We start from the raw sequence: 26,104 nt of genomic DNA, 5'->3' as shown, positions 1-26,104 counted from the left end.
ATATAAAGTATACATCTCTTTGGGAAACCTTACATACTGAAGTTACAATATAAAGTCACTTAGTAGTAAACTGACCAGTTTCATATGTGTTTCTCTTTATTTATCTTCACAAAATTGATTTCTTCAGAAGAACTTTAGAATCATGTTCTCAAGTTCCAAAAATTTATGAATGGCTAGTGATTGGAGTTTCATTAAATCTACTCATTATTTTAAGACAAATAAAAGGTTTATGATTTAGAGTGAAACAAATGTCTTTTGCTTTATTCAAGTCCTCTTTTATGTCTTCATAAAGTTTTGCATTTTTTTCTTATGTATTTTGTTGGCCCTTACCTAGAGTTTTAAAGACAAGTAGAATAATCCTTACTCATTGATTATCCTTGTATTTGTTAACAATTTTAAATTGATACATAGATGTTCCAGTATCTGAGACACATATTTTATTGTAGATTCTACCGTTAATCCACAAGAAATGTTATTCTTTATTTTGCTTAGTGCTTTTCCATCTTAAATATAACTTTGGCTGATACCATCTTCTATTCCTACTTTTTCCTACTGTTTGCCTGATAAATCTTTGGACTTCTTTGAAGAAATGTCATTTTGATTTAGATAGTTCTCTTCTATGTATCATGTTATTGGATTTTATTTTCAAACACATCCTGAAGATATTTGTCTTTTAATAGGAAAGTTTAAACAATGTATTATCATGATAATGCGGTTGGAAACCTGTCACTTTTTTTTTGTCTTTCCATTCTTTTCTTTATGGGTTATGTATTGCATACATCCTCTCTGCATGAAGAGACAGTTTTGGGTGTTTTTTTTCCAAGAAGTATCATTCATTTATATTATCTAATTCAAGAATTAAATGATGTCCTTTGATAACTTTCAATATAAGAAATTCTTTCCTTTTGTTACAGTTTTGTCAATATGACAGACATATGGTTTTAGACTTGATTTATTATTAAAATATTTTCCACTATATATCTTCTAACTACTATTTTTACATTTCCAGTTAATTCTGAAACTGTATTTTCAACAATTATTTATATTTAGCTATAGGTTTAACTGGTTTCAGTACACAATAAAAATTTTATATTTTTAATTTCCATTGCTCTTTAAGTAGAATGTAGTGCACATCCATGTTGCACAGAACACTGCCCCCTCCCGCCCCCAAAAAAGGAAAAAAAAATCCCTTGGAATCATCCATGATTTTTCCCCCCCTTTCATATCTGTATCCATCTGCAAATCTCAAAGCCTTGAACTGAAGAGTTTGGCCTCTTTTTATGACCTCCATGTCTATCTGTCACTCTAGTTCAGGCCACCATTGTCATTCATTGCAGTAATTGCAATAGTCGCCTATCTGATCCCCTTCCAGGTTAAAATGTTGAGTCACGCCATATCTCTCCTCCTTGGCTCCACATCTCACCCCGAGCAAAACCCAAACATATTTCCTACTCTTGTGGAACAAGCACTCTGCCCTCCACTGATCTCCTCTCTTCGTAGCTCCAGGGTCTTTTGCTGTCCCTTCAAAAAAGTCGGGTTCACTCCTGCCTATGGTGGCCACCTTTTTATTATAATCTCATCCCTTACAGAGCTGTCCCCTGGCATCCCTCTGGTTTCCTCCCCCAAGCCTCCTTACTGAAGACGCCTTCCTGCATTATTCTACATAAAATTGCACTCCCCCTCTTTCCCATCCATGAAAGTAAATTGCTTGGTACCTTCTCTTAAGAGTACTAAAATATAAAACAACAGTAATCCTAAAGAAAAAGAAACTACCATAGCTAACAACAACAACAAAAAATGTTAAGTTCCAAACAAGTAATTGTACAGTAATTATAGAAATTTACCCTTACATAAAGGCAATGTGATTGATAGAAGAGGACATAAGGAAAAGTACAGGCTTCCGAGCTATGAAAATGAGAGCAAATTGAACAAAGACCGTATTAGGGATTTCTAAGACTGAGGCCAAATGGAAACAACTGGGGTGAGTGGGCATTCTCTATACTTCTGTATTCCTCTGTGACTTGCCATGTTCCTGAATTAGTGTATTTGATGTTCCACTGCTGTTAAGAGAAGTTACAAAACATTTATTAGCTGGGAAAACTTTTTGATGAACCAAAGCATCTTCTAGGTTTTGCAGATTCTATTTCTGCCAATGCTATCTAGTGAGCTCTTTCATGTCACAAAACTATGTGAATGGCAGAACCGACTACACTTTATACTGGGGTAGCTTTGGTCAATTTCCTTGATCAATCTAGCACCCGTAACCTATATATTAATAATTTTTATTTCACTTTCATATGGAAAACCAATGAGATTAGCAAATTGTGGCTGTTGTCTTTTATTCCTAAGTCACCTAAAGACCTACAGTACCATCTTCTAGAAGACAAATTAAACAAGGACTAAAAGTGGGGAGTGATTTTCCCAATTTTTGCATGAAAGCTCTGATCCCAAAATTATGCTTTCATGGTGGTCATTGAAATACCAGAGAGAAAATGCCCATTAAGTGCTTTGAACATTAAATTTATACTCAACATCATGCCAGCTCATCATTTATGCCTGTAAATGAGTGAGCAAAATATCTTTCCTCCTTTTAAGCAGGTAACCTGTCAAGTTCACAGAACCAGATGTGTGTTTTGAACTAAACTCTCTTTGCTGCCAAAATCGAGTATTTTAAACCGCTCAGTTTTCTGATAAAAGGAAAATCTCACCAGCAGAGGGCTGAAAAAGAAATGATGTGGCAGCTTAGAACGTTGTTTGGCATTAAGAAGACAGAGAATGGTGGGAAATCTTTTGGCTGTTTTTATCTCTGTGTCCTGAACTTCTATTTCATTGCTTACTTTGTCAAACCAATGTAAGACTTTTAAAAGAAAAAAAAAACAAAAAAAAAACTCATCAGTGAATTAGGCAAATTCTGCAAGTAACTTTTTTGTATTATGGGTTATCATTTTAGGCACATTTATCTCATTTTATCAAATAGCTTGTATGGTAATTGAGGATATGGACATTTCTTGTGCCTGAGCTATGTCCCTGACTGTGTGCCATAGTAATGAAGGCAAATAAGTAATTGTGGTAGAGACTGTTGGTGCAGAGAGCACGTTAAGCCACTAAGTTGCACGGCCAAGTTCAATGTTTAACTGAGTGTTATGGGACCAAGACTAGTTCCCACAGTGTGAGAAGACTTTTTCTTTTCGGTCCAGTGGCCCGGTAGATAGTAAAAAACTTAACCAGAGACTAAGAGGACTCTCCCCTCCCCTGCCCCACTCTCTGACCTATGCACCTGTCTCCTGAGAATCCTACATTCAATTGCTCAGGGGGATAACACTTTAAGTAATTCTGAGGTCAAATTGTAAATTATCATCTGAATTTGAAATTAGCATGTTATATGGAACTACTTGAGAAAACTACTTGCAGGGTAAAAAAGAAAAAGATGAAAATGTAAAGCTGGAAATGTCTGTGGTTAACCACATAATTCAAATCTAGTAAATAAACTGAGAGAAGTGTAGTTACTTTGGAAGCAGTCTGGACTTTTAAAATCACCATGTACCATTTAGTCTTTCAAATGTAGTGATTTACCAGAGGCTACCCAGAGTGGCCTGGGTGCTCCAGGAGTTCTCCAATACACCTCAGGGATCCCTGAAGAGCAAGTGCAACGTTTGCAATGTTCGGCTCACCGTGCATGTCTATCCTAAATGTAATTATGAGGCATCATTTTCTACTCAGTAGCTGCAATACTTTCACAGTTTTAGTTATGTGATATAATTGTGGAAGAAATACAAATTCAGAATGCTTCCAGAACCCCACCTTTTTTCATTTGATTTACGGTACTCATCAGAGGTCAGCAAACTACACCCATTGAACAAATCTGGCCCACTATCAGTTTTCGCAGACAAAGTTTCACTAGAACACCACCATGCCTGTTTATTTATATATTGCTGATGATTATTTTCACACCGTTTTGTAGCTGTAACAGAGATGATATGGGCCACAAAATCGAAAATATTTACTATCTGGCTCTTTAGAGAAAAAGTTTGCCAACCACTGGTATATATTACACATTAGTAACAAGCCTATGTATCACCAAAGATACCATAGATTCCTTTCTTTGCAACAGTCCCATAATCCAGGATACATAAAATAAATTTCATTAGAATGAAATCTTATTTCCAAAGAATTTAGCATTTGTGTCTCAGATTTCCTTCCTAGAAATTCTCACTTAAAGAAATATACACACACATTCAAAAAGTGTTCTTTTATTATTTCTAGTAACATATATTGTATAAATACTCTATTTTTATATGCCCTTTTACAATCACGATATAACTTAAAAGTTTTATCATTAGAAAGAAATGTATAAAAATAAATATGTTATTATAAGCATTTATTACATACTATAGTCCTTCTTAGAAGGAACACACAAACCAGTACTTATAAAGTACATAGAATTTATAGTAACATATTTTACTATATACATATGGAAAAATTCATTCTCTTTCATAGTAGAAGAGCTGAACAGACATTCACCAGGATATGACTGTTGGACCAGCTGCTGGGGATGGACCTGCTACCCCTCAGTAGCCTCCCCACGAGACAAATGACCTCACTGTCTTCAAACACTGGGGATCTGCTTCTGCACACCCCATTCTTGTTCTGGCATTATATCCTTTTTCAGTGATCTTGCTGACTTTCTGGAGATTCAAACTCTGTCTTCATATCCACATTCCTAAAGTAGGCTTACACAAGGAGGAAAGAAAAGTAGGAGGGACCGAGCTTGTGATACCTCTCGTAGTTTCTACCAGCACCAGATATATGGCTGCTTTTTGTTTTTCCCCTTGTAGACTTAATGCAGTTTTACAAATACATGGGATTATTTCTTTATCAACATGAATTCACATAAAAACATAAGACTAGCACAGAAAGGTAAAGATGGAGTCATTTGATGTTGCTAAACATTTCTCAAAAGAATTCTTGAAGTCTTAACTCTCAGAAGAAAGGATGGCATAAATCTTCTGTGAAACCACAGCAGCCATAAAGAGCGCTGGCCAAAGCTCGTAATTGTACGCCTTTCTTCCTCCATTGTTAGTGAGGTAAAGTAAGCCATTCCTTAAACTAAACATCTCATCTTTCTCCTGCTTTGCATTTCCCACCCCCCCACGATACAAAGTATTTAATCAGTACCAGGAAATAGGGATTCTAATATGTCTTAAACTTATTTTGACAATTGTTCCTACTTTTTAAAATAAAACATGTCATAATGTATTTTAAAAGCATGTCAAGATGTAACAAATAATAATAGTAATACTAATGCCCTGGGGCTTTATCATGCTATATCTTTCCTCAGAGATTAGTAATCGCTTGAACTACCCTATCAAATTTGTAACTGGCAGGATATTCTGATGATCTAACTTCTCTTCTACCTACCACTACACTCTGAACTCATCGATATACCTTGTTGATCACCAACAAGTTACACTGGATCCCTCCAGCCTTCTGGATTTCAGTGCCTCAGCCCTTCTTCCCCTCATCTTTCCGTCAACACTGACCCTGCTTAACTGCATTCTTCCATCGTGCAAAAGTCTATGTAATGTTTAGGTTTCTTTAAAGGATCGCAGCTCTCATGAGCCAACACCCCCCCATCATGGGACAGACACTGCAAGGTTCTCTTTTTGTAACCCTTCCCACAAGTCTTGGAACATGGTGACCAATCCCCCAGCTGCCAGTGGGGGCAGGGCAGGTCTGCGCAGGGTCGGCTGCTGGCTGGCTTCACTTCCTTTGCACACTCTGAGGCAGGCTGCCCATTGAGGTCTCGGCACTCTACCAATCTCCTCTGCCAACCCAGTCCACATGACTTAGAACATTCCCCCCACTCTTCAATGACCCATTCTGAAAAAGTAGGGATGGCATTGAAAGATTCCTTCTTCTTCTTCACGAAGTAGGTGTATTTAATTTTAGGCCGAAGGACATTGCCCACTGTAAGGACCTGGAAGGTTAAGGGCTCTTTGAGAGGGCTAAAGCTGCGGATTCTTTCCAAGGTGGCAGAGGAGCCACTGTACCTCAAGACACTCCCTTTGTATGTAATGTCTTGCTCTAAAGTGGACAAAGTGAAGTCGCCATTCAGGATGTATGTGCCATCGGCGGCTTTGATGGCAAGGAAGCTTCCAGTATTTCTGGATCCCTTCTGATTCCGGTGTTTCACTTCAATGTTTGTAGCTCCAGTGGGAATTGTGACGATATCATGATATCCAGGTCTGCAGGCAAGAAAAATAGATATAAAAATGGCTCATTCACTGGCTAATTACATTACTTAGCTTGAAACCATGATAATTATTTAGAATGTAACTTTTATCAGACCTGTACAAAGTTCCATCTACATGATATGATCTTTGGGAGTATGCATTTAAAAACTTACTTTGCACTTGTAACCGATCCTGATACTTTCTTGCATGTAGATCCATTTCCTCCACAAATTCCACATTTATCAAACTTCTTTTTGGAGTCTATGATGCGATCACAACCAGCTTTTACACACTGTCCTTGCACGCAGACGGAGGTGGAATCTGGGCTACATGGGGTACCATCTACCACCTGAAAAAGGAAGTATTAGGTTGGTGCAAAAGTAATTGTGGTTTAAAAGTTTAAACACAATTGCAAAAACCGCAATTACTTTTGCACCAACTTAATATGAGTATCTGGTGTTACACATTAACGAAGGAAGAGTTGAGGCTATAAAAATAAGTTTCCCTCATTAACATTACATCTCTGCTTTCCTGACCATCGTAATAAAATAGTACTCTTTACAAGTCACACACTCCCCTTCTCTTTGTCTTTTTTTTTTTCCCATAGTACATATAGACATCTGAGAAAATTACAAATTTTCTGATTATTTTTTTATTAACCTACCTCACTTCTGGCTAAGGTTAATGAAAGGAGAGCTTGTTGTCAATTTTTTTTTTTTTTTTTTTTTTTTACTGCTGTATCCTCAGTGCCCAGAATAATACCTAGCAATAGTAGGTGCTAAATAAACCACTTGCTAAAAGTTGAATCTGCAACTGGGGAATAGGTTTGTAGCCTATTGTGACAATGACATGTGACAATCTCAACCAAATTCAATTTCATTTTCTACCTCAGGGCCAGGTGTATTCCTTCAACAAAGCAGCAAAATGATGCTTCTATTTCAATATACGTTTTTCAGTGCAAGAGGTACCAATGCTCAAACTTCCATTTTAATAAGTCTGTTTGCACATGCTACTGCTAGTCACCCAGTAACAAGTACTTTGGACCAGGCCTAGGCTATTTTCCAAACCACTGGTTGGTTGCTATGTTAATATATAATTTATCTAACCAGTAGTAAAGGGTTCTTCTGTGTTTCTAAGAGTAATAATAAGCAATTGCAAGAATCCTAAGTGCTGGGTTCAACTTCATTCATAACTGAAAGAAAAACAAAAAAAAAACAAAAAAACAAAAACCCTCAAAGCTGACCATTGCCAAGGAATCTAGAAGAAAAGGAACTCTACTTTGAAATTGAACATGTTCATATACAAATTAAAGTGCATGATAGGTTGCGTGAAAAGGTAGCAAGCCAAGGCCTTGGTTTTCAGGCAGAAAGTACGTGGAAAAGTAACTACCTTGGGCTGCAAAACGAAGAAGTAGCCAATGCTTTTGGCTTGACAGATGAGCTTGCACCTGTCCTTTGGTGAGACTCCAGCATACTTGGGTGTCCACTCCATCGCTGGGCCGCTTCCAAAGGAAGCTTTAGAGAACTCATTGTGTGCCTCACATTGTTCCTCTCTAAAGGTTTTTCCTGGAAAGAGAATGATATGGTGACGCTATCCATTTCCATCCCTCAACCACCTCTTTGTGGGCACATCTTTTTCACCCCATTTCTACTCACCATTATTATCTGGACAGTCCTCGATGTTACATGACCTGTAGCGCACGCGCTTGCCTTCACAGTACTTCCCTCCGTTCTTGGGGACTGGGTTGTCACATTCCCTCATGGTATACTGAACTCCTCCACCACATGTTCTCGAACAGTCTCCCCAGGGTCCCCATTGTCCCCAGCTTCCATGAACAGGAGTCTGAATGGGGACACAAATTCATCAGCATTAGAATTCTCTGTAGAGACTGTTTTAGGGAATAAAAGCAAAAACTGTGAGACAGAGAACCAACTATAAAAATAATCCATCTTGGGCCCTGCCAGCGAGAGGATCGATAGGAGTGTTGAATGGGGTATCAGATGTGTTAGCACCATGCCGTTCAATTCTAAATTCTGTGCATGTGTTACAGTAGAAAACTCACATCAAAATGCTTCTTGTCGGTCTTGTTCACACACTTGCCGTTGACACACCATTTCCCTTCTCCACAGCTGGTGCCGTCTGCCCAAGGGAAGTGTTTGGTTTGGCACACCAGCAACCCGCCTGAAGTGCCTGTGCACCAGAGAGTCGTGCACGTGCTGGCCGCATCCGGGCAGTGTTTGGACTCCTCTCCAAATGTAAATTGGCACTGCCTGTTGGCATCATACAAGGTCCCAGGAAGATCAGAGGGGAGCTGCATGGGGCTCTGGGGCTTGTCCATCAAACATTCCCCTGCAAAGAAAAATGCCAACCAATATTCATACATATTGATTTGCTTATGAAAGCACAGAGAGGGGGAGAGCCATTTCAGAAAACATTTATCCTAAGAGATAATATACGGCAAAGCAATTTGAAAGCTGTAGAGCTTTTGGGGATGATGCCAGAGAGATTTAAGTTAAGATAGTATCCTCAAGGCGGGTATTTCTGCATTAACAATGGCAGGAAATTACTGTGCTGCTAAAAATTGAAATTAATGTACGTTGGGAGCTACTTGGCCAGAAGCACTATCTTTTACTGGAATTGAGATCCAAAAATGTATGCTCTTGGCAGTAAACGTAATTTTGAAGGAGGGGTAAAAAAAAGAACAGAAAAAGAAAAAAAAGAGCTGGTTTAATTAGAGCTGTACATATGGAAGGTTGGATGCCATCTGGCAAGAGGAGCTGTGGCGTCTTACCATGACCGTTATCCAGAAATGAGGTAATCATGTAGGCACTGCAGGGAGACCAGGGCTGGCTGTGGTCCAAGTTGGAAAGCATTGACGCCATCATATGAGAATCCCGGCTGACACCATTGATGTTGGCACACTGCTTAGCATCATCGTGTGGCATGTTAAACACGTGGCCTAAGAAGCAATCCAAAACCCACATTAAAATATAGGTCATTTGCAGCATTTTTTTTTTTCCCAACAGGGATTCATCTGACTCAAAGTGATAGTTCTACAGAAAAAAAATGTATTTTGGAGACTGTCTACTTTTCGCAGGGTGTAAACAAACATGCAAATTTGCAAATCTCTATAGCTCCAACTATCTTCCTTTGTATTCTAAGAAAGATGATCATGTTTAGAACAGTTCAAAAATATTGCCTGCAGTTTCTAAGAAACCCTGGCACCTAAAATAGCAATATAATCTGCAGACTCTGCCTGTCAAATTAATATATTGTTTATCAGTTCAAATTCATAAATCGGGCTTAACCCTTACTCTGAAACAGACTTACCTAATTCATGGGCTGTGGTGAAGGCAGCTTGTAAACCGTCATCTTCTATGACGGAGCAGCTTCTGCTGGGGTCACATATAGTTCCAACATCAGCCATCCCAAGGGTATCACATGTCTGGGTCCCACACAGGTCCTATAAGGAGCAAAGGTATATCCTTATTCATAGGAACATAACATGAACTCTGGGCTCTTTTTGGGCAAGGGTGTATCGTCACATATGTTTTGGAGCATCTATAGTCATTGTTGTTGAACTGTCCTTTTAGGAGTATGCTGTGTGACGTTAATCAAGATTTTTCCTAATGCTATTTAAGCAGGACTGTGAAACTTGAGATATTAAAATGATAGAAGAAATAAGGAGATTTACCATGTTAGCCAAGTAAAAAAACGTAAGTGTCCAAAATTGGTGAAACGCTGAATAGACATTGTTACAAGGCTGACTCCCAAGAGGACTCTATCATAATTGGTACTGTCTTCCTCTCACCTGTCTGGTGAAAAGAATCGCTGTGTCATAGTGCTCGGCATCTCGGTCACTGGGTGGGTTGTGCTGCTTTTGCCAGTTGCAGAAGTTCCGCAGAGTGAGGGCAGCATTGGAAGTCACTTCTGGCCCCTTCTGTTCCTCATAGATGACTAGAATCTTCACTACCACCAGGCTAACCGAATTCCGAATGCTGGGGTGTTTGTACAACCTGGCTGCCACCGAGAACAAGGTGAGAAGGTAGTGCTTTAGGCCACTACCATGGAACTCTGCCATCGATTGGTCGGCCACAAGCATGGTTTCCACATAACGGGGGCTGGACACAAATCGCTTCTTTCTTATGCTTCCACTTCCTGTAAAGAAACAAGAAAGATAGTTTGCTCAGCTGTAGTCTAGCCAAGAATAATTACCTTCCCAGAGTATATAAGGAAAGCCCAACCGGTCAAAGCAAATAAAACAAAAATACACCTGGAACAACAATAACAAAAATATTTGCATGTCTTTTTACTGAAAATGCTATTTTTAACGTTTTCTCCTTTACTTTAAATAAAAAGGCCATGTGCTCCTCTGAGGGGGTCAGACTTTAAAAAAATACACACACGTAATTTTTGACGGCAGCATTTCTTTTGTCTCCGTTGAAATCCTACAGTCAGAACAAGGCATTATGCACATCATCCTACCCAGCTGTAGTAAAAACTTGGAGCAAGGACAGCAGGCAGACAGCCCTGAGTCACTCTTTCACAGGCCAGGACCCAAATCCTGAATGAGATCATGGGGCTCCACGTGGAAGGCCCAGGGCAGGGCTGGGGCCTCTGCCAAGGGGCCGGGCCTCAAAGAATCTAAGCCTGCACTGCTCTGCTCTCTCATTCCAGGGGTCCCTGGGGTGCACTCCTCCTGCCAAATCTAGGCACAAAGACCACCCACTCTGCCCAGGAGCCTATTGCCCCCACTCCCGCTGCCCCAGGGAAATAAGTTCCTGCCTTGGGCCATGGTTGATTATTTAGAAGAGCCCCTGGACTCCTGAGACCCAGCCCCCAGGGATCTCAACTGGGCTGTAACCACACAACTGCTTCAAGGAACAGATGTACAAGGGAACGTGGAGAACTCTAAAACAAGACATGTGAGCAAGTTAAAGCAGAAAAAAGGCACCAAAGTAAGAGAATGCAAAGAACTGGACAGTAAGCACTGCACACAACGGAAAGAGACAGGAGAAAGTGTAGCAGCAAGGATCAGCAGTGACTAACATTCAACAGTGCTTGAGAGCAGTTATGGCCGCGAGAGGGAGCGCAAACTGGGAGGTCGGGTGGGAGGCGCGGAGAGGCGGAGCAAGCTGGGCAAAGACCTCCCAAGCAGGTTCTGCAGAAGGACCCGGCCACTGCCAGCCGGTCGGAGGCAGCCTCTTAAAGCGAGAAGGGGACAGAGGTCAGCCGAACAGAGGTCTTAGCGCAGCCGTGCAGGTCCGCAGGCAGCACATTCCGAAGTCACCATTGCTCCTCAGCCCTCCATCCCCGCGCGCCCAGGCAGCGGTTACAAAACTCGTGCAAAGTTGCAACGCGACCGAAGAGCACATACACAATCACAAAAAGAAATTAACAGGATGGAAAGAAGTTGCACACGCTCACAGTCGACTACGGTGGAATGAGTTGGATTACCAACTCTTCCTTCCTTATCCAAACGCTTCGCCTTAGTCAGCAGAAAATCATTCATTTGTCAGTTCTGTCTTGATCACTCTTTATTCAGGTAAACGGAATTAAGTGTTCTAGTAGGACCTCAAGCCTCATTCCTCCACACCAGGTCCCCGTCCGGTCTGCAAACTGGAGTCTACCCTTAAGTCGCGTCGCACAAGTAAAGTGGGGAGCGGGGGATGAATGGAGAGACAAGTGAGAGTAACTCTTCTGGGACTTATACCTGTTGGCTGCCCCGCGCGCGGAGGCGCCGGGTCCCTCGGCCGCCACTGCGCCCCGGCGTCCTCGCCCTCTGGCCCTGCGCCCCTCGAGACTGGAGTTTCGTCGTCCGTAACCCCGCACTTGGCGCCGCCACCGCCCCGCCGCCTCCGCCGCAGGAGATGGAACTGGGGCCGTGTCGGTGGCTCCTCCCCGGCGGCGGCGGGGGCTAAGCGCACCGTGGCGGCGGCAGGCGCGGGCTGGATGAAGTACTCCTCTCCTTGCAGGTAGAAGGCGCCGCGCACGCCCTCGCAGAGGCTGAGAGCCGCAGCCGAGCTGGGGTCGCCGTTCACCGTGCCGGAGTAGAAGCAGTGCGCCAAGTCGCCAACCTGGTCCAGATGCAGCCCCTCGGGCCCGGGTTTGCGTCCCACGGTCTGGAGCGTGAAGCCGTGAGCCAGGAAGCCGCGGTCCGGCTGCAGCTCCAGGCTCAGCTGCCCGCCAAAGGCGTCTATGCGGAGGTGCGCGGTCCTGTGTCCCGAGCGGCGCTCCACTGCCGGCAGCACCAGCTCCTCGTCTTCCTCCGCGGGGCGCCCGTGCGCGCCCGGCACAGCCAGCAGCGCTGCGGCCGCCGCGAGCAGCAGCAGCACTGGCGCAGACTGCGAGCCCCGAGACTGCCGCACTAGCTCCGCGCTCCCCATGTCGCCGCCCGCCTCAGGCCTCTGGAACCCTGTGGGGACCGCTAGCTGCACCCGAGCTCCGGGAGGCACCACGCGCCGCTGTGCACGGAGCGAGGAGGTTATTGTTTGGGTTGGGAGTGCAGAGCCTCCCTAGCCTCTCTCTGGATGGTTAAAGTTAACAATTATTATTCTTTGAAAGTACGCGCAGAGCCGACCGCAGACAGGGCTCCCGGAGTCACTTGGGAGGAGGCGCTGCAGTTCTGCCTGCGAGCGGGAAGTTTTTCTTCTAGCGCAGAGTTGGAGGCACCGCTCAGCAAGCGCTGGCAGGATGGCTCCTGCGGGGACAAGAAGCGCCTTAGGACGCCTCCGGGGCTGGGGGCACCGGGCCACGCGAGGATCGGTGGCTGGAGCCCCTCTTCGGCCTTCGCCTTGCCCACGGAGCTGCTGCCTCTGCGCAGGGCTCTGTCCTCTCGGCCCTTTAGCGCGACTTGGCTTTGGAGTGGCCCCTGGCTCTGAGCGTCTTTCCAGCGAGTGTAAGAACCGGGCACCCCGGGCTGCTCTTTTATAGCCTGAGATGAAAAGGCGTCTCCACCTCCTCTCCCCTTCCTCCTCCCTCTTGGCAGCCCTTCCATCCCGAAGACACCGCCCCCTAAAGTCGATGCTAGACTGCGCTCAGCCCCGCGGGCCTGGGGCGGGGGAGGGGACAACCTCCGCGCTGGCTCCGCGCCAAGGGCTCGTCAATCTGGGGGCGGAACACGCAGGAGGGGCGCTGTGACCAGCACTTTGTATGTCTGGGCCTGCTGCGGGCAGAAGGTACTCACTTCTACCGCGCTTTCCCCCATGCTGGTTTCCAGGACCACCCTCCCTTCCCGCTGGCCCTCCTGTGCGCGCAGTTCGCGCGTTAGGCTGTAGTTCCCAGAAGGAAGGTCGGGGTGGAAAGCTAAGTCCCTTCTCCAAGATTTCCCTGTCCTGGAGCTGTCCCGGCATGGTCTGTCTGTCTCTCTCTCTCTCTCTCTCTCTCTCTCTCTCTCTCTCTCTCTCTCTCTCTCTCTCTCTCTCTCTCCCCCCCCCCCGCCCCAGCCCCCTATTCCCCAATCTGGGATATGAGGCAGAGCTGCCCTTTCTAGAAAAATATCCCACCCCATCTTTCCATCTCCCAAGCCTGCCACGCGTGCTGTCTCTTCAGCCCCAACTTTTCTCGCGGAAAACTTGGTTGGCCCAGCGCCTCCCCTAGAAAGCTTGTCGTGGGGAGAGAGCCAGGAGACACTTCCCAGGCTCTGGATTTTGAAATACGTATTCATTGACCTTCACCCCACCCCTTCCACCATCATCCCTCCCAACCCCCCTTAGAGTCTTTTCTGTGGGGGCCCGGGTTCACACTTCCGGAATAGGTGATCTGGAACGCGGTTCAGTTCCCTAGAGCCTAGGGAGGGAATTGCGCTTTCTCTTCATTCGAGAAATAACCCACTCCCGCCCAGCCTCCCTTCTTCAACCTCATAGGAGCTGCAGGACGTAGGCCAGGCTGGCAGCAACGTCAAGGAACCCGGCTTTTCCACCTAGGGGCTAGCGGGGTCGCTGAGAATGGAAAAGTGTGCAGTGGGGAAATTAGAAAATCGGCTTCCTTCCCAGACCCCTCCCTCTTCCCATCAGGAAGGGAAAAGGCTGCATCCGTGTTACAAGAGCAAGAAAAGCTGAGCCTCTCTACCTTTAGGTCCCTAAGAAAAAGCTGAGTAGCTCTTCGATCGAAAAGGAGGGAGGGCTCAATGACACAGAGGAAGGAAATGTTTCACAATGCTTCCACTGGCGGAAAACCACGGGGACAATGGTGAGAACGACCGCCCAATCCCGGAGACGACCCGAGTCCTTCACACTTGCGCGCTCCACTTCCTGGCCTTAACCGGGTCTCCAAGTCTCACCACCCCCGCCCCTCAGTTTTCACCACGTTTTATCGCGGCCCATTTCTCATTCCTCCGCAGATCTTCCCATCTTCATTCTGTCCAGCCAGAAGCGTCCCCTTCAGTCCTCCAATACTTCCCAATTCCAATTTTTGCTTTCAGAATACTTTCCAACTTCATCTTTTTCTCTCAGTGTTCTAGACTGCCTACTTAAAAAATAAAACCCCCGAAACCCCGCTTTCCACTCTAGGAAAGATCAGATGAGAAAGAATGGCACAGAGAAACAAAATCTCTTCACTTTTGAAAGGGCTTACTAACAACCCCATGGTCCCCACACACTTAGGAATTGATGCCTTCTTAAACATAATTTTATTTTTCTAAGGTCATTTTCATAGTTAAATGCTGAATGATCAACCCAGAAATTATATATATATATTTCAACAGCAACTCAAGGTATCTCAATTACCAGTTTTTCTCCTTTCTTTGCTCTTCTACATTCCCACCATCTAAACTTTTGACACCATTTCTGCCTTCCTCCTTTCACGCTCTCTCTTTCACAGCCTCTCACTGCCATTCCATTTCTCCTTCACATTTGATGGTGACAGACACTCTCATGCGAGCCCCCATTCATTTCCACATTGTCTAGCCTAACTCCCTGTGTTCATCTTTGAACCAAGAGATTTGCTCCTCTCTGTTTCACAAGTGTCAGTTCCCAAACATTCAAACATCCCTACTTCTCAGTTTGGTTTCCAGACATTTTTTACATTTTCCTCCTCTGTTACAGAAGTTTTTGAACATTACATTTTAATTTCATTTCCTTTGCTCTTTCTAGCTAGAAGAAAGGTTAGATACTTGAGAGAACGTTTGAGGAAAAGCATTTTACACTTACAAGATATTGGCTGCAGAACTATGAAAACATGACCACAAAGCCATCATTACATTTTCAAACCTCTTTCTTGGAAGAGGGCTCTGACAACAATTTAAGATGACCAGCAGTTGGGGCCTCCGAGTGGCTTTGAGATGAGATTTCAGATACTTGATACTTGAGGTGGCCCCAGGGGCCCAAAGGCATAACAGACCAGTTAGGATAAATGTGAGTCCATTGAATTAGGACACAATGGGAAATTCAGAAGACCAGAAGAGAATGTGTAATTTTCTAAAAACTCATGAAATATACTCTAAACTGTCACCTCCCCTACATCAACATTAGCTTCTAAAATATATGAATGCAAGTTTGGCATTTAGTCCATTTCTGTCCCCAGTGCATTCTTATTAGAAGTTTAATTCAAGACATAGATTTCTAAACTTGAATGGTTTATTTCAGATCCATTATAATTTTTGCATGTTTCATGTTGTATATCCAAATAGAGCTGAACAAACAAAACGAAACAAAACAAAACAAAAAAAACAGAGAGCTAAAGGCAAACTGATGGCTAGGAACATGACTTTTTCAGTCACTGGGTTTCTCTCCAGATTTCTGTTCTTTTGCATAATGACTCCAATCTGTCCTGCACCTGTAGTTCTGGGAAATGATTCTTTTTTAATCGCTTCAACAGAGGCATGGACTCAGTAATTGCCAATTACTAAGCTTGAAAAACTGCATCCATGCTCAGAACATTCAATCTACTTACTTTTCTCTTTTAAGACCAGCACTCTTTGGGTGTTTGTGGTATTACACAAGTATATGCATATAACATGTGTATATTTATTAACAAATTGTGAATCGGAAAAGTATTTTACTGTGGAAACAAAACCAAAAGAAGTAAAATTTGTACATGGGACTACTAAAAATTACATGTGGTCGTAGGTCCTTGTTAGTAAGTTTCACACTCCCCCCTCTTGTAAACTGTTTGCTCCTTGATTTGAACGCGTACCCAAAAGAGCACATGCTGTCCTAAGCCCTAGCATATTTCTAGTTTTCTTTTTATCGAATACATATGTGCTTATATAATCATAAATCTTGATATGTTCTAGTTTATAGACCTTAACCAATTTTTATTTGTAGAGATGACCTAACAAAAGTTAAAATAGTTGATGTAAAAATATTCTTATCATGAACAGTTTGACCTTTTAAAAGGATTCTTATCCTCTATTACCCTGTTTCCCCGAAAATAAGACCTAGCCGGACCATCAGCTCTAATGCGTCCTTTGGAGCAAAAATTAAGGTAAGACTCGGTATTATATTATATTATATTATACCCGTTCTTATAGTAAAATAAGACCAGATCTAATATTAATTTTTGCTCCAAAAGATGCTTTAGAGCTGATGGTCCAGCTAGGTCTTATTTTCGGGGAAACACGGTAGGAGAGAAAATGAAAGATTTCATGTATTTTAAAGTAAAAGAAACCAGTGTTAAATTTTAAATTTTATTTATACCTTATGTGTTTGTATGTGTTTCACTTGTTTATATTACAGACATAGTATACTGTTTGTATAAATTCTCAAGAAGTCTATACTGAATTAAGTATTCAACAAGTAGCTATGAAATGACGGAATCTGGTAATATACATGAGCTATTAGCATTGTTTTAGTGTAAACATTGTCTATAGAAATGATTAATGTATATATTTCATAAACATGTAATGCTATTGATTCATATTTTTGTATCATAGGATTTATCAATTAGAAATGGGAAAGCTGTTCAGCATAAGTACTTCTTTTGGGAAAATATGGCCAAAATAATGTTGAAAAAGTGGATATTTCATTTGATCATAAATGAGAAGATAGATACAAAACATCTACTTTAAGCAGGTTATATACCCAGAAACATAACAAATATTGAAAACAGAAAAATTAATGTAAATTGCATTTGGATTTCAAATTGCTACAACCCCAAAGTCACACATTTGCAAGAACTGAGAAAAGTATAATCTGTGCCATTCGCTTCCCTTTTTTAGCAGCTGTTGAATTGTGCCTCAAATGGTTAAATGTCTTGCCTAAAATGTTGCCAAATTGGGGGCTTAGAAATGACTCTGACTCATCATTTTTAATCAAATGCTTTTCGGCATTTTAACTATCTTAATTGTTTGATAGGTAAATATGTTGTCAGACTTGTTATTGCTGTTGTTTCCAATGATTAAATTTTATTTAAATTCTAAACAGCAATTTTCTGGCAATGAAAATTCCACCTTAAAAAGTTTCACAGCCTTTAGTACATCTTCTCAGGCCACAAGGTGGCGACTGTATACCACAAATGATGCACAGCTCAGCTTTTCTTAATGGTACAAATCATCAATTTGCAAAAGGTTATATACCTTTTCAATCATATTTAATACAATTTTATTATTTTTTTCTTACTTTTTTGTGTCATGGAAAATATCTTTTAAATATTGTGGTTTTAAATATATTTACATTATTAAAATAATGCCTTAGCCAACAACTTTTCAATCATGTAGCTCTATTAGCTTAAACCAAAAATCAATTAAACTTTAAAAAACGAAAAACACCACTGATAAGATAATACTGTGGATCACTTTTATTAATCACATTTGAGAGCTTTATGCAATTCAAATGAAAAGATCATAGACATTGCCATCCACTAAAATCAAAATCACATTCATTGAACAGATCTTTATTAAGTACCTACAATATCCTTAGTGTACATGAATGCTTGACTCTCAATGCTGAAGTTAACTCGTTTTCTTGGTGTAGAGATTTCCTATAGCAACAAATAAAAAAAGAATTTAAAGTGCAAAAAAAAAAAAAAAAAGTGAGAAAATATTCTACCACCAGGTGGCGACAAATGATAAAATTTAAAATTGCTCGTAAGAGCCAATATTTCATGCAAATGTTTGACTAACCCAAATACAACATGACTTCCAAATGTCAAGTGAATTTAAAATCATATTTCAGGGAAGCTGTATTACTGAAAATGAATCAATATTAACACCGTATTTCTAGCTCAATAAGTTCTGGAATCCTAAGTAGACAGTTTTAGTCAGCAGGAGGTGCATGAGACTGCAGAATAAGAAATTTTAAACTAATTTTCCTCCTACCCAGCTTGTCATTTATCATCACCTGATTAAGTTTCCTCCCGCCCCACAATACAGTTGTTTGAGCAGAGACTGGAAGTCAATTGTCTAGATATTTTGGAAGTGATTATTTATTGCCAATGATAAAAAAACAATATTTGATGATTTCTAAGTTTCCTTCCTACAAGAAGTTATTTATGACTTTACAACGTTCCTTTGTATCTTATTGATAACCAGTGATTGAATTCTGAAGTTTTGAGGTTCATTGGCAATCTACTAGGGCAATTAGAATGAGTAGCTCAGAATCACTGGCATTTGACTGTCTTCCAAGTCCTACACTGTGCTTCCTAATAACAGCTTTAAAAAAAGAAATTTTTATTAAATTAATTGGAATAACATTGGTTAGTAAAATTATATATGAGGTCGGACAATTAAGTTCGCAAACTGATCCTATAAAAAGTGCTACATACCTCATTGCTGAATATCACTATGGTCACCTTCAAAGTACTTCCCTTGGGAAGCTATGCGCCGATTCTAGTGCCTAGTCCACCCTTCAAAGCAATTTTGGAACTCTTTTTCTGCAATGGCCATCAGAGCTGTAATTACCTTTGATGTCCTGAATGTCATCCAAATGTCTTCCTTTCACTATTTCCTTTATCTTTGAGTAAAGAAAGAAGTCATTGGGGGCCAGATCAGGTGAGTAGGAAGGGTGTTCCAATACACTTATTTGTTTACTGGCTAAAAACTGCCTCACAGACAGTGCCCTGTGAGCTGGTGCATTGTTGTGATGCAAGAGCCATGAATTGTTGGCGAAAACTTCAGGTTATCTTTTTCACATAGCATTTTCAGCACTTCCAAATAGTAAACTTGGTTAGTTGTTTGTCTAGTTGGTACAAATTCATAATGAATAATCCGTCTGATATCAAAAAAGTTAGCAGCATCATTGCAAGAAGTTTGCAAACTTAATTGTCAGACCTCATAGGTTTCAAGTGCATATTTCTATAATACATCTTCTATATATTGAACTGTGTGTTCACCACCCAGAGTCCGTTCTCCTTCCATCACCGTATATTTGACCCCATTTTCCCTCTTCTACCACCTCCCTCCCCCCTTACCATCTGGTGTCTATGAGTTTTTATTTGTTTCTATCAGTCCTTGAGGTATCTCAATTACCAGTTTTTCTCTTTTCTTTGCCCTTCCACTTTCCCCACCATCTAACATTTTGACACTATTTCTTCCTGCCTCCTTTCACCTAGACTTTCTTTTACAGCCTCTCTCACCCCATTCCATTTAATATTAACAGACACACTCATAAGTGGCCCCATTCCTTTCCACATTGTCTAGCCTAACTCTTTCTGTTCATCTTTGAACTAAGAGATTTACTCCTCTCTGTTTCACAAGTGTCATTTCCCAAACATCCAAACATTTCTACATCTCATCTCGGTTTCCAGACTTTTGTTTTTTTCTTTCCTCCTCTGTTACACCCATAGAAAATTATACATGCACAGCCCACTGGGGTCAACAGATAAAGATGGCTGCTGCAGGAAACTGACCGAGAGAGCTTTCTTGTCCCAGATGGCTCTCAGGCATTCTGAGAACTGAGGAGAGAGCTATCTCACACACGTGTCACCAATATAGTTAGTATATTCATGCGTATTGGGAAGCTGGGACCTAAGCAATCTCTCTAAGCAATGGGCTGTTGACAACATTAGAGTTGGAAGTCCTTCAAAAGCAGTGGAGCCCTTCTGTCTCCTGCATTTAATGCGCTGAGAGCTGGGAGGCAAAACCACATTGGAAATCTGCATTCTGACTCCAAGACATCCTTGCTTTGTGGCTTCAGGGAATCCATTGTCCCTAAACCTCAGCCTCCTCAGGTATAAACAAGAGACAACAATCCTTGACTTGAAGAGTTGTTGCAAGGGTTAGAAATATGACTGGCATAGGACTTTCAATGGATGAATGGACCTGATTACGGGGACTTTGAAAATGGTGGTGAAGAAATGTCAAAGGGATCAGGGAGACTGCATGTACTGGATTCTGGCCAAGAGTTTTCTCTCATTGCCATAGAATACTTACAACAGTCAAGCATGAGATGAGCACACATTTTTTTTTCAATGAATGAAGCAGGTTGGTTTTCTTCATTTATTAGGTTGGTGCAAAGGTAATTGTGGTTTTTGCACTTATTTTCAACCTTTTAAACGGCAATTACTTTTGCACCGACCTATAGAAAGATCGTCTTACTTGTTGGGTGGTATACCAAAGCGGAGAAATGGTGGTGTATGTGGGTTGAAGCTGTTTATGACACAATTAATTAGAGCAAGAAAAGGAAGTCAAAGATCATTGGGGATACAGGATAAAAAGCAGGGTACGAAGAACTGAGGCAAATAGTTTCAAAAGTGCAGGGCAACGGATTAAAAAAGGGTACGCAAGAAGGCTTTCTACAGTTACCAGTTAATGATCTGCTTACAAATTGCGTCAAAGTTAAAGTTGCTAGGTTTTACATAAATTTTGCCTTTTTGCCATGTTGCCTGTTGTTTTCAGGACCTGGTCAGTCTAAATTTGGGGTGGGTGTAACCTGACAGGACTTCAGCTCAGCCCCACCCTGTGTCTTGAATGCTGTCTCATCTGGGGTTCCTTGAAGCTGCAGAATGACAGTTGTGCAGATGCAACTGAGCAGCTCAGTAGAATTAATCAACAGCCACGTGGCAGCCTTTGACCAGAATAGGGGCTAATGGGAATTGGCTCCTCTTCTGTCCCTTGGGAGACAGTGTAGATTATAAATATCTCTTCAGAGAGTCCTGTCAGAATTAAGCCCCAGTTGTCCTTCAATAATGCAGTTGGCTTCCCCCTTTTCTGTCTTATTCCTGCCAGACCTCCTCTCCAGTTTCCTAAACTTGTTTACCTTCTCTTTGCCTTCCCTGCCCCTTCAAGGTCAGCCTGCACACAAGTCCTTTTCTCAGGTTCTGCTTTCTTGGCTCAACTGAGTCTAAAACAATGAGTATCAGCAGATCCTTTAGATGGGACCATTCACTCACTGATCAGGCAGTGATAAGGAACGTTTTGCTGGTGGCAAATGGGGTGTCATAGCCGAGGCAGGCAATGGTATTAAAATTGCAAAGATTCTCACTGTGGGATGAGGTGCAGCTTTATGCAGTAGCAGTGGCACATAAACAGAACGAGGAAAAGAGCAATTAAAGAGTGTGTAGTTGGATAGCTTTTGATAGTTGCATCAGATCTGGGCTTGCAAAATATGGCCTGCAGGCTGACCACCTGTTTTTGTTAATAAAGTTTTACTGGAACAAAGCCATAATCATTTGTTGATGATGTTGTTTATGACTGCTTTTGTGCTACAAGGCAGAGTTGAGCAATTGCAAAAGCTACCACATAGCTCACAAGTCCAAAATATGTATTATCTGGCCCTGTTTGAAAATATTTGTTGACTCACACTGCAGAAATCCTGAAAAAAAATTTTAAAAGAGAGGTTATATTTTTTCTAACTCTCAATTTAAAGGTATAGCATGAAAGTCACCCTTTTCCCTTGCAGCCAGAGAGCAGACTATACTGAAAATCTGAAAATGCATAATCTTACAGTTACCTTATCCCAAGTCAGTGTCCTAATAGAAGAACTGTGGGACCCTGAGACATGAGATGGAGACATTGGGTGAATAAGCCTGAGACTCTTGAACCCCCACATTCTCCTGTATTCTCAGATTGTCAGGGGCAGACATCAGCAGAGTCTGGTGTCTGTCCCCTTTTTACAGCAGAGTAGCCTCCCATTGCCAAGAGACCGTAGAGTTCTCAACAGAGGCAGGTGCTTCTCAGAAGGATGCCTGTCCGCATCTGGCCATCCCCTTTACTCCTAGCTTCTTAGGCAAAGTTCAAAATTTCCTGAAAAATTTTTTTAGAGAAACAGTGGCCATACAAATTATAGTCACCAAAGATTTTCTCAATTTGAAGAATTGAAGCAATATTAGGTAAGAGCATTGCATTAATCATAGTAGTATTATCAAATTATATTGCATGAGTCAGATTAATGATGGTCTAAACAGTTTATTATAATGTTGTGAAAAATTTTCCACAATTCCCAAAAACTCCATTGTAAAAATGTAGAATTGCATTAATTCAAGGTTAATGATGTGACATGTTGGAGTATGTGCAGTTAGCTAGCAGGAAATTCTGGGGGTCTAGAAGTGATGGCCAAATCAGAATAGTCTCAGCTGCCCTCTGAGGCAGGGTGGTGGTTGTCCCCTCAGGATTATAATCATTGGGGTGTCTGTCTGAGGTGTCCAGGCTAGCAGAAATGATTCTAGGAACCATTCTGTTTATGCACCTGATCTGGGGAGATTGGACTGGGAGAGTACTGAGGATATGTGTGTGAGTGTAGGAGGTAAGTCATACTCTGTATTCCCAATTCCTTGTTTTCTGGGCAGTGGCTGCCTGCTGCCCCCCGCCAGGCTGTATCTTTCCTTTTATACCACTCCTAAATGAGGAACTCCAGTCCACTAGAGAACTAGAAAGGAGAAGGGAGCCAACAGTGAATGGCATATCTGAATTCATATTTTTCTAGGGTTTTATCATGATAATAATAGCTGGTATTTACTGAGTGCTTCATATATGCCATGCACACTGTATACATATGCTAATATATATTACATATATGTACTAATTAATCCTCACATGTAGATTTATTACTATTAATAACTCTATTTCACAGATAAGTTAATTGAGGCACAGAGAAGTTAAGAAATTTGGCCAAGCCCACGCAGCTGATAATTCATGGAGTCTGGTAATCAGTTCCTTTAACATTTAATGTAATCAAAGCACAGTATTTATACACTTATATTTAAAACTTTTTAAGGGTGGTGGGGAGTATAGGAAAAAGAGGACTGGGGTAAGTGTCAAAGTGACTAATTTCAGATGTGCAACCATCTACTCAATAATTTTAGTCACAGACTCTCTGGAACTTAGTTTCTCAATCTGTAAAATGAGTGGGTTTTTTACAGATTGAGTTACATTAAAAGTTACAGAATATTCAAGTGACAGCTTGAATATTCTATAACTTTTAATGTAACTCAGTGGTTTGAATGATTATCCATGTACAAATTGCTGTATCTTTGTTTTAATGGTATATCTCTGCTGTACAAGTGATTTATTATATGCTGCCTTCTGGGTGAGGTAATTACTCCACAGCGAAAATTTGCCTCAATTAGAACATTGCTCATATCTAACAATCAGAGATACTTTATTCTGTTTCTAGAAACCCACTGTGGCTAATGGTATGATTGTCACAAGTGTCGGGAAGCAATGAAGTAAAATATCAAATGAGGTTCTTTTGTTTTGTATAACTCAGCCTATTCCACAGCTGGAGAATATGATGGTGTAAAGGGATTTAGTTTCCAAAAGAATGCAGTTCTATGTTTTGTAGATTCTATGACCTAAAAGGCAATGTGTGTGTGTGTGTGTGTGTGTGTGTGTGTGTGTAGGTGTGTGCGTGTGTGTGTATGATATAAGGAAATGGGCTCTAAATTTCCATATTGTATCACTGAGGCAGAGAATATTAAAAAAACACATCAGTTTTATAACTTTTTAACTTTTATTTAAGTAAATATATTGAACTCTGAGTAGAGAAATGTAGTGTTTTCTGAAATTCATCAACACTGTCCTCATCAACTCTAACATTTATTAAGCACTTATTATATATGGACACTGACCTACGTATTTCACATACATTACACCTTTGCCAAAAAAACATTCCTAAATTCATAAGAAAGTTTTGATTAAGAAAGGTTAAGTACATGGTAAACTTTACATTAAAACAAATACATTCTTCTAAGAAGACGGTAACATTTCCTCAAACTCACCGAGCAGCTGACATTCACCCAAACTCAAGGCAACTGCACGAGCTATACATACTTCTCATTAGAAATTCGAGATCAAATGAAAGGTAGCAGATGAAACCCGAAGGACCATGACCTCAGAGCTACAGAAACACATGTTAAACACAAGAGCTCTGTTTGGAACACCTGTGTCCCACTTGTGTTACATGCTCTCATGTAATGATGAAAAATTCTGTCATGAGAGAGAAGGCCCAAGTAAGGCATCTTTTCTATTTTTGTAAAATTAGGAATTTGAATAAGAAGAGATCAGTGACATTACATGGGGTGAGCCAAAAGTATAAAGCAAAGACGTGTAATCTTTTCAGAGAATACAAAAGTGTTTTAATGAGTTAGCCTTCTAAGCCAGATGCCATTTCTCAGTAATTGGGTTGTCAGGCTATGGCTTTTGACAGAAAATTGAGACTGTTAGTCATCCATTCCCTGTCTTAAGTCCAGGTGCCATGATGAAAAGCAATTCTTACCTGAGGTTTAAGAATCGATTTAATGATTTTAGGGACAATGGGAAAGTCATATCGTGAGAACCAAGAAGACAGAGAAAAATTAGGTTTTGCCCATTAACTACATGTCAAATCACAGATATCTGTGTTCACTTAATTTGCACATAGAAAATAAATAAACAATGAGAAAAACTTCCCTTACGATGATAGCCATGTTTTCCCTAAGATTTAGAATTTTATGCTATTTTTGTTTCCCTCAACATTCTACGTTTGAGTATATGCTAAAACAAGTATAGCAATCTTGCTATTTTACAGGAATATCATTGACTGTTGAAAGCTCCAAGTTGTTCACTGTAGGCATAAAATCTATGTTAAATAAGTGGGAAGAGAAGAACTTTTACTAATTGAAATGACTTTAAAACAATTTTATCAAGTTTTTCGTCTGGGATGTTATTGTCGGTCTTCTCTCCTCCCTTCCTCCTTTCCATACTTGTTTCTCCTTCTGTATTTTTAATGTTTCTTTAGTACCTACTTTGTGTCAGGTGCGATATGGGGCACTAATAATGTTTACCCTGCACCCCAAAATTTTACAGTCTTATAAAAGGTTGTTTAAATAATTATGCATACTATTGAGTGGCATATACAAGTGTATTTAAATAGTTGCTTTTGGATGTCCTTAGAGGTGCACAGAGGATATGGACAAGGTGAAGGGATGGGATAAAGATGGAGCCATTAACCTTGTTCCAGGGCGTGAGGTGGGGGGCAGCAGTGAAGGTTTCACAAAAGACTTCTTTGATCTCATTTTCTTTTTTTCATTATTTTGAAACCTCATAGATATACCTTGTGTATGAATAGTTGTCATTTCAATTCCTCTTCTTTAAAGATAAGACTATGGGAAAATTCTCTTCTTATAGAAAAGGTTAGATGCGCTAGAAAATATATATATTTTGAATTTTTAGAAGAGTTTATTTGAGCCAAACTGACAACATATGACAGAGAGGAAGATCTCAAATGCTTTGGAGAATAACAGGTATTTTTTTTTTTTTTTTTAAGATTTTTTTAGTTAAAATATAGTTAGCATATAATATATTAGTTTCAGGTGTACACAATTGTTATCCAACATTTATATACCTAAAGAAGTGATCACCATGATAAGTTCAGCGACCATCTAGCACAGCAACACACTATAACAATATTATTGATTATATTCCCTATGCTGTACATTACATCCCCATGACTTACTTGTTTTATACCTGGACATTTGAACCACTTATTGCCCTTCATCTCTCCCCCACTTTTTAACTT

At 41.0% G+C, this 26,104-nt stretch overlaps 1 protein-coding gene and 1 long non-coding RNA gene across 2 annotated transcripts in view; one reads left to right on the top strand and one right to left on the bottom strand.

The window, feature by feature from the left end:
* Window positions 1–26,104, top strand: part of LOC141570173 (uncharacterized) — a 403,207-nt gene that overhangs the window by 319,850 nt on the left and 57,253 nt on the right. The gene's annotated exons all lie outside the window — the stretch shown is intronic.
* ADAMTS1 (ADAM metallopeptidase with thrombospondin type 1 motif 1) lies at window positions 4,235–12,640 on the bottom strand. The gene is made up of 9 exons (XM_019729872.3): window positions 11,947–12,640; window positions 10,045–10,391; window positions 9,564–9,696; window positions 9,025–9,192; window positions 8,296–8,582; window positions 7,889–8,075; window positions 7,623–7,798; window positions 6,407–6,582; window positions 4,235–6,245 (listed from the first exon to the last, which is right to left on the bottom strand). The coding sequence occupies exons 1-9, from the start codon at window positions 12,617–12,619 to the stop codon at window positions 5,546–5,548; spliced, it is 2,847 nt and encodes a 948-aa protein (XP_019585431.2). The 5' UTR covers window positions 12,620–12,640; the 3' UTR covers window positions 4,235–5,545.

The sequence above is a fragment of the Rhinolophus sinicus genome, chromosome 17 (assembly GCF_057876585.1).
Source record: "Rhinolophus sinicus isolate RSI-liver-muscle chromosome 17, RSI-T2T, whole genome shotgun sequence".
NCBI classification, from domain to species: Eukaryota; Metazoa; Chordata; class Mammalia; order Chiroptera; family Rhinolophidae; genus Rhinolophus; species Rhinolophus sinicus.
The sequence above is the reverse complement of the archived record's forward strand: the minus strand, read 5'-3'. Positions and strand labels throughout refer to the sequence as shown.